We start from the raw sequence: 9745 nt of genomic DNA on the forward strand, positions 1-9745 counted from the left end.
TTAATCATCAATGTGCTCTAGTGGTGTCGTTAAACAAAAAAACTAGCATTAGTCCTGGCAATAAAACAAATTAAAATGCCCTTGCTTGAAATTAACCAGCAGCAAACGGCAATTGATACTCAAATTACATAGCTCATAATATTGTACAACTATTCGGATAAAAATTTACTACCAACTGTTTCAACATTAACAACTAATTCAATATCGTAAACTCATCTCAATCGTAAACTCAACTATTTAGATACAAATTTACTGCCAACTCTTTCAACATTAACACTAGTGTTAAATATTGTTACATGTAAACTCAACTGTGACGACATTAACATTAGTGTTAAATTAAATATTGTAAACTCAACTGGGTCGACATTAATACAAGTGTTAAATTAAATATTGTAAACTCAACTGTGTCGACATTAACACCAGTATTAAATTAAAATTGTCAACTCAACTGTGTCGACATTAACAACAGTGTTAAATTAAATATTATCAACTCAACTGTGTCGACATTAACACTAGTATTAAATTAATTATTGTCAACTCAACTGTGTTGACATTAACACCGGTATTAAATTAAATATTGTCAACTCAACTGTGTCGACATTAACAAAAGTGTTAAATTAAATATTGTAAACTGTTTAATGATGATTGGTATAAATTTACGTTAAATTAAAGGGACATACCCTAGATGTTAAACACTAGGGCATATTGTTTTTACTATTGGAGCCGTTTTTGATAACTGAAATCATACTTTACTTAGATTTTATTGTTTAGATTATCCATTTCCGTACATTTGAAGTGTTTCTGGCCATCCTGGTGTTTTTAATATCACAAAATGCATTTCTCATATTTTTAAAAACACACGCTTGTCTGAGAATTAACAGTTATGGAGTCGAGTTTTAGTCTATTTTTAGAGGATATTTATTTCACCATTTCAAAGTGACAGACTCATGTTTCACTCAGTTGTAACTTTATCCAAATGTGTTACAGGTTTGTAGATTAACTAAACTTAGTGTTAATTTTCACGGGTTGAAACTAGGGTCTGTCCCTCTAAAGTACATGTTACAAGTACAAGAGATATAAAACTGCTTCTCAATTTTCAGCATCTGCTTCCAGACTAAATGTCAGAAATAAAAATCGCTTCCAATTCCACAAAAGTAATTTAAAGCCTTGAAAACACCATTTCTAAAAAAGCCACACACAAACTCAAAACCATGTGGATATCTAGATTAAAAAGATATATAATAATTTATATAATTAATCTTTCAATAAAGTGACACGAGACCAAAACTTTATAAACTTATCGTAATAACAACTAGAAAAAACTGTTCTTACACACCCGTTGGTGGAAACACCATGTGTTATTTTTGGTAACACATAGTTGTTTACACAAGTACGTGTGTTAATAATTTCAAGACATACGACTGGCTGCTCCTAGGTGATGACCAGATCACCAATGTCATAGGTCCAATACAAAACCAACGCGATGGAAATCGATTACACTGTGACGTATAGTTAACCTGAAAATCATGTGTCTGCGATGCGTAAATCAACTACAAGTGCAACGGCTGTAAATAATTTTTAGTCGTTTTTCTTTTCTTTTTTTTCTTTTTTTTTGGCTTAAAACCTGGTTTTTGAGGATATATAAGAAATATAACAATACATTCGTGCCCGTTATATACCATTTATCTCACAACTCGTTGTTTAAATAAAAACATCAAATTCGCTTTCGCTCGTTAGATACATTTTTAAACAACTCGTTGTGAGATAAATGGTATCTAATGGCCACCCATGTATTATTCTCTATGTAATATATAATATGATATCAGCTCCTTTTGAATCCATGTAATATCTTAATGAAAGCCTTTAAATGACTTTCAAATGTTAGTTCTTCAGTTACTAATATAATAGCATTAATAAGATCGTTATTACTTGTCCTAAAACCCCAAAATATATTTTCTTTCGAAACATTTACTTTTATACCTGGGTTTTTTTCGATCCAGAGTTGTAGCTATTCCCAAATTTGGCAATGTTGATATTTCATGTTTACAAACAACGGGGAAAGGGATGAATCTAAAATCCGATATTATATAAAAACTTATTTGTGTACAGTATTCTGTGAATAATCTTATACTGAATGCATTTTAATTCCGTACCGGCTGTGCAGAGAAAATGTATTGTATTTACATTGCCTCGGTCATTATCTTTGATATGTCACGTTTAAGTCCCATTTTGAATTAAATTTGTATTTTAAAAATTGTGAATTCAATAAAATGTTAATAAAATGTTTTCTGTCTTTACAATTTATCTTCAAATTAGAAATATTGTATGAAAAATAGGATTTGGCAACTTCCTTTTAAATTGTTTTATTATAATACAATACCCTTTCTCTGCACGTAAAAGACCATGATAAATTTTTTTAACTTGACATCAATATTATAAATGTTTAGCAACTATTTAATTTTTGCTATGTTTCCGATCTGTCATTAATCTGATTGGATTTATGACTCATATGACAGGGGGGTCGAGGGGGGTCCCAGCACACACACACACACACACACACACACACACCTGCTCAGGACAACTTTTTTTTACTTATTTTAATGATTGAATAGGCACTCTTAAATATTTTTCATTTATTAGTTGCATATACACTCACCCTTCCGCAAACAATTCTGGATCCACGCCTGAATAGAAAGTATGTATCGTCCTAGAAAGTGGTAGTCCACCTAGATACTAATTGGTAGGAGTCACAACCTTATCAAAACATCCCTTTTGCACTACCTTATGCATTGATACGATTTTCAAAGCGGTAATTCTACTCGTTCAGATTCAGTCATTCAAAACCAATTCTCCCCGTTCGTATCTTTGGTCTAAATTTAAAGTCTAAGTATGACGCCATACCCAAATGTTTTGCAGATATTTTTTAAAGTAACCTTTTGACCAAATTAATTACTCTTATCATTACTGTATGATTTTCTTAACCCTAACCTTAAACTTAACCCATTTCTTTTTCTTGGGGAGGTCCCCCATATTCACTGTTTGACTGGTTGCATTCAATTCCATAGCGCTATGCCCAAAACCTTCTTTCTGGCAGAAACACCAAGTTATGTAATAAGCATATTTCGTATACACCCGTGTAAGAGATGGCCCGTTGTGGATCAATATCGTCTTCAACATATGTTGGATATCAATTTCCAGACTTGTGACTGGCTCCTCCACGGTGATGACCTCGTTAACCACAACCATACCATCCAATAAAACAAGAGCGACCGAAATTGACTGATGTTTAAGTTAACCCAAAACTGATTGCCTGTGCAAGTGCCGTAAATACGTTTTAGTTGAAAAAGACGTTTAAATGCATTTTCTTTTGAGGATATGTAAGAAAGAGAATACTACATTCGTGTCCGTTAGATATCATTTATCTTACCACTCGTTGTTTAAAAACGTATACAACTCGTTTAAAATCGTACACAACTCGCTTGCGCTTGTTAGATAGGGGTTTTTTCTTTGCGGTTTTTTTTTTAACAACTCATTGTAAGATGAATGGTATCCAATGAACATTCATATAATATTCTCAAGTAACTGCGGCAAAGAGATTTATCAATTTACAGTTTATCTAGCTCTTGAAATACATTCTATGCTATTTGTTTTTTGTAAAATGACACATCTCTAAATAATTAAATAACCGGATGCGTATTAGTTGTTTTAGCATCTCTGCGTGTAAAACCGTTACATCTGAACAAACCAGGCGTATCTGTCGATATTGGACAGAGTTTCATTTTGGCCGTCATTTCTCTTGTACGTGTAGTAGTACATATTAGTGACTCCCTCTGTTGTTATGATCGCTGACCAGAGGTGGTGAGACGCGGCAGCTGTAAAGGTGATGCTGTAATTCTCTCCAAAGTGGATGTTGGCATGGTAGATGATTTCAGCAGCCACGTGACCAGCAGACGACAGTTCGAGGTGATCAGCATCCACTATTTGACACACTCCATTAGTGAACTCCATGACTATACGGACTGAGGCACCCACCAGAACCTTCTCACGCAGGTCTGCAACTGATCCACTCAGAGTCTGCCTATCGCCTGTTACAGAGAGAACCTGGATCCATTCACGCGTGTCCACAAACCAGTCTATTTTCTTCTGTTCCTGCAAATCGTTTAGTATCGAGTCCGTTTCGAACGTGTATCTGCGAGTCTGGACCTGGCCATTTGAAGATACAATCTTCCTCTGAGCCGTCCCAGAGGAATCAAATTCAGTGACTCCAATGGGTTCCATCATGTCTTCTAAACATGCTGAGATAGTCTGACCATGAATGTAGACAGATTTGGTAATCGCTGCCACACCTCCTGTGTTGACTCTTAGTTGGTGCCCACTGAGTAGAACACGAGCTAACCCAGTCGTAGACCCATGAAGTATTTTGCCATACTGATCACCTGCGAACATTCTAATCCAGCAATCGTCCGTGCACCAAGTATTGTTCATTTGTTTCGACTCGTGAGATACTAGACTTCCTTCCCCAACCCTCCAGGAAAGAAAATGATTCAAGCCACTACTGGAGAACCTGTACAAATACCAATATATTACCTTATTGGACGTCCAGCGTAATCTAGTAATACCGCCCCCAGCTATTTCTTTTTCATTCGCTGATATAAACAGAGTACGAAGATATGGCACAGTAGATCCATCTTTTATTTTTGAAAGTAGCATGTCAAAGTCACTTGAAACGAGCGATCCAGTAACGTCGGTTTGATAACTTGACCTCCCCTCCGTGAAATTTTTGGCGTACAATTTACCAGTGATGGTAGGTGTAGTTATCGATACTAGTGACCCAGATATGTTAAAAGTTGCCACAATTTGATTTTTCCCATTCCCAGTATATTTAAATATTCGTTTTGGATTGATATCAAACGCGTTCCAGGATGATTTAGTGAGTCCATATGCGGTCTGGACCTGCAGAGTGTTACTGTTAGCATTAGTTGCTATGTTATCCATGGTGTGGCTTTTTGTGCCATTAGTTATAAACTTTGCTTTCATTCCGCAGAGACTCTCTGCAGAGGATGGAAATGTAGGCAGACTTTGATGAGTTTCACTGTCGAGGACCAAACGCCACTGACTGTAGCACGAATCTGTAATAAGTATGAACCGTGAAATCACTTTGTCCGTCGTGCTCTAATGTTCATGTAATTTGTGGACTATAGCAGTCAACGAAATTAAAAACACATTAAACACACACACACACACACACACACACACATAGATATATATATATATATATATATATATATATATATATATATATATATATATATATATATATATATATATATATAATAATACGAATTTATGATACTACGTTTTTGATCCACGAATTTAAGTACCCAAAGAAATGTGGGACGAGTGGGGTAGCAAAAATTAGAAATATTTAATCCCCGAAGATTTTACAGTAGTTACTTATTAGAAGTAAAATCAAATTGTGTACTGAATACCGTGGAAAAACCATAAAGGCTAATTTAGCAAACCTTTGTCGGTTGTTTATCGAGTGTTATATAGGATAAACTAAAGTTTGGTTACCTTTGCTTAACACCCCAGTTAGCACATATTCTATGTTATTAGCTCTCACAAAACTATGTAATACTGTTCATATATTGATAGTAAAATCAGTCTGCGAATAATTAAACACAGTAAAATAATTAAATGTCCTGAAATCATTTCTACAGAGGATCTCTGGTATTTTTTGTTTTATTATGTGTGTTTATTTTCCCTATTATTTTTTGCTATAATATTTTACCGTGTAAGGTAGTTTCACAGAACGGACCCCCGTAACCTCGAGTACACCTGCAATATCCATTATCGTCTGGAAATCCTTTGTTCCCACATCGATTCTGAAATAAATAAAATAAATGAGAAATATTACTACAAGTGTATTTCAGTTTTGAACAGTAAGACGAAGGGCCATGTAAGCTTATGCGTTGATGTGGTGTCCGTCGACCGTCAACATTCACATTTTCCACTTCTTCTCCAGTTCCACCAGGTAGGTGTCAACCAAACGTGGTCCAAATGATCCTGCCATGGCCCTGACCAAGTGTTTCAAAATTCAAGATGGCCGTCCTGGCCTCTAATTTGTTGAGACATTGTTAACTTCTTCTCATGTTCCACTCGACAGATTTCAATCAGATATGGTCCAAATGATCCTCTCATTGCTCTGACCAAATGTTGATATTTGTCGGGCCGATTGAAATTCCAAGGTGGCCTCTACTTCTTCTCAAGTTCCACTAGACCTACTTCAACCAAACATTCATCAAATGATCCTTTCTAACAGTGTTGTTATTTTTCGGCCCGATTTTAAATCGAAGATGGACATCCTGGCCTGTGATTGGCCTAGACATTTTGTTACTTTTTCTCAAGTTCAGCCAGGCAGGTTCCAACGAAACTTGGTCCAAATGATCCTCTCGTGGCACTGACTAAGGTTTTTGTTTTACTTTTTTGGGCCGATTCGAAATCCAAGATGACCGTTTTGACCTCTGATTTGCTGATATTGCTACCCCAGCCTGTGATTGGCTGAGAGAGTTTCAACTTGTTCTCAAGTTCCACCATGTAGAATTCAGTCACAGTAGAATCCACAAAAATCAAGACATATGCTGTATTAAAAGTGGATAATTTATTGGTTCGGGTTACCATACATAGGTATGCACATCTGCATTTGTTAATGTCAAACTAGCTGTTACCAAATGAGAATCTGTGATAAATATTGGACTCGAGCACTTGTGGGTCAAACTCAACCCGGACCAATATAATTAAAATTAGCTCCACTGGTTAATTGCTATTACCTGTGGATCTAACAGCACCCTGTTGGGGCTCATGTCCAGTTGACCTTTCATTCGACCAGTCAAAACCTTACTTGCAAAATCATGCCAGTGATTTGAAAAGAATTTGAAAATATTCGGGATTATGCTGAGGGTATACGAAATGATTCGGGTGAATTACGAAGTATGCCGGAAACTAATTTCAATATAACATTTTATATAAAATTCGTTTCAAGACGAAAAAAACCCGTGATGGTATAGCCATAAAATCGGTTTATACTAGTATACAATCCAGAGTTTATTACTGCACTTTCCCCTCTGTTTTTAATGTTATTTATAGATAAAATGTGACCTGGACATGGGAGTCCACGCAATGCTGTTAGATCGACTGGTAGACCAGTAGAGCTACTCTTAATCAGATTGAACCCGGACTCGAGTACCCGACTTACGCTAGATGATAATGAGACTAAGAAATAAAGTAAAATAGCATTATGCATCTTAGTTCCAGCACTGAACATGGATGCCAAATCATGCCATTGTATTGTATTTAGAAACCGGTTGATACGTTCAGTATTGTGATGGACCCACGGCCAGATTGGTCCTGTTTTTAGTACTATCCTAAAATGGCAGCCGTCGTCAAATGTTCAGCGTGGTTTGGAAGCTGCACGATCAAGCCAAACTTTTGAATGTACATCATCAATCCAAAGTGTCAAAGGTATGTATGATATTTATTTATTACTGTAGAAGTTATATAGAGTATTTATTGAACCACCAACGCAATTTTTTAATTTTGCACGATACGTTCAACTTTGTGTTGCTGAGGTGCAACATTGGTAAGCAATGGAAACTAAATTTTATTTTTGTTTTTTCAGATGTTCAAGCGAACACGAAATATCAAAGACATTTTGGCTGCTGTTCTGGATTCAGGCAGTGAATGTGACGAGCTGTCAGAAAGTGATGAGGATGATGAAATTAACGATAGTAACGGTGGCGACAGTTCAGATCATGAAAGCCAGTTCAGTTCTTCAGATGACGAGCCGTTAGCTACACTTTCCAATGCTGCTAAGCAGATAAATAACAAACGAATAACAAAACATCAAGTTGGTTATTGTTTTGAACGACGTAGAAACTTTGTACCCTCGGCCAGTACTGAATTTGATTCTGGTTCTATTGAACCCGAGCCCAAGGATCAATCCCCAATAGAATATTTTAAACATTTTGTTACTGATGAAATGATTGATAATATTGCAACAGAGACCAATAAATATGGTTTGCAAAAGGATGGAATAAATAGCAAGGTAACAAAAGATGAAATTTAATTATTCTTTGGCATTTATTTCTATATGGGGCTTGTAAAAATGCCAGCTGTTAGTTCATACTGGGACAATGAGTTGAGGTTTTTACCTATTGCTGATAACATGAGCAGAAACCGTTTTTAAAAAATTCAGGCTCTTTTACATTTTGTCGATAACAATCTTGTGAATGATGAACAAAAAAACGATCGAATTTGGAAATTGAGGCCTTGGATTGACTCACTGAGAGAAAATGTCAACAGTGTTAGCAGCGATGAAAATCAAAGTATTGACGAGATTATGGTGGCATTCAAAGGTCGTTCAATTCTGAAGCAATATTTGCCCAAAAAACCAAAGAAATGGGGTTTCAAGTTATGGGCAAGGTGCAGTTCATCAGGATTTTTGCACGACTTTGCTGTTTATCAAGGAAAAGGAACTGGCATCAGCGGTGATAATGGAGGCGACTTTGGTGTTGGAGGCAATGTCGTGCTACAGCTATGTGAATCTCTGCCTCGAGGCCAACAGCACAAAATATTTGCTGATAATATTTTCACAAACATTGCCATGGCAAGTGAACTGAAGGAGCGTGGATTCCACTTTACTGGGACCATCCGAGCCAATCGCTGTCATAAAGCCCCTCTAAAATCAGAGCAAGAGCTGAAACGAATGGGACGTGGTGCATTTGATTCTGTCATTGAGACAAAAACCAACAAATGTGTGACACTACTGTCCACTTATGTTGGTACTGACCCTGTCAACAAGATCAAACGGTATGACAGATCCACCAAAAGCTTCATTGATGTAGACCAACCAGCAGTAATTGGAATCTATAACTCCAAAATGGGTGGAGTTGATCTGCTCGACATGATGTGCACATTGTACAAGCGACAACTAAAGAGTAAAAGATGGTATTTATACATTTTTTACCATACCCTAACCATTGCAGTTGTAAATGCGTGGTTCCTCTACCGCCGTGACTGCAAATATTTGGCTACTGTAAAGACAATGCCACTGAAACCATTTCAGGGCATGGTCGCTGCTTCATTAGTGAAGAAAGACAATGTTGTACGTGGTCGACATTCTGGTTCTACTGGCTTAACACCACCGCCGGCAAAGAAGCAACGAGTGATGCCTGGACCAGTCAATGACGCCCGCTACGACAAAACAGATCACTTTCCCTTGCATCAAGAAAAGCGTATGGGTGTAGACTCTGTACCAAAGGCTATACAAGTTGGAGGTGTTCCAAATGCCTGGTTCATTTGTGTCTGGTTCCCGAACGAAACTGCTTTGTTTCATACCATGAAAAACATGGTAACACGTGACTGTGCCTTGTTTCATACCATGAAAAACATAGTAACATGTGACTGTGCCTAATTTCGTACCATGAAAAACATGGTAACACGTGACTGTGCCTTGTTTCATATCATGAAAAACATAGTAACATGTGAATGTGCCTCTTTTGAAATCATTTGGCAAGTTCAATTATGTCATTTACTTGTAATAATAATATCTGAGTTGCAGTTTTCGCTTTTTTATTTGTGTCATATATATTTTACAGTACATACCAATGTTGCACTGGAGCAACATTTTGAAAAAGTAGGTCAAGTTGGTCCAATGAAACAAATTACAATGGATATTGTTTATATC

At 36.6% G+C, this 9745-nt stretch overlaps 1 protein-coding gene across 1 annotated transcript; it reads left to right on the plus strand.

The window, feature by feature from the left end:
• The first annotated feature begins 5975 nt into the window (after positions 1–5975).
• LOC121389073 (piggyBac transposable element-derived protein 3-like) lies at positions 5976–9472 on the plus strand. Its single transcript, XM_041520688.1, has 4 exons — positions 5976–6034; positions 6409–6469; positions 7679–7906; positions 8255–9472. Exons 1-4 carry the CDS (start codon positions 5976–5978, stop codon positions 9470–9472), a joined length of 1566 nt encoding a protein of 521 aa, XP_041376622.1.
• The last annotated feature ends 273 nt before the right edge of the window (positions 9473–9745 follow it).

This window comes from Gigantopelta aegis, chromosome 14, assembly GCF_016097555.1.
Source record: "Gigantopelta aegis isolate Gae_Host chromosome 14, Gae_host_genome, whole genome shotgun sequence".
In the NCBI taxonomy this organism is placed as follows: domain Eukaryota; kingdom Metazoa; phylum Mollusca; class Gastropoda; order Neomphalida; family Peltospiridae; genus Gigantopelta; species Gigantopelta aegis.

Coding starts and splice junctions, on each gene's coding strand:
- LOC121389073 (XM_041520688.1), top strand. CDS start 5,976: ATGTGGTGTCCGTCGACCGTCAACATTCACATTTTCCACTTCTTCTCC. Junction 6,470..7,678: donor CTCTCGTGGCACTGACTAAG/GTTTTTGTTTTA, acceptor TTGTTTTTTCAG/ATGTTCAAGCGAACACGAAA. Junction 7,907..8,254: donor AACGAATAACAAAACATCAA/GTTGGTTATTGT, acceptor TAAAAAATTCAG/GCTCTTTTACATTTTGTCGA.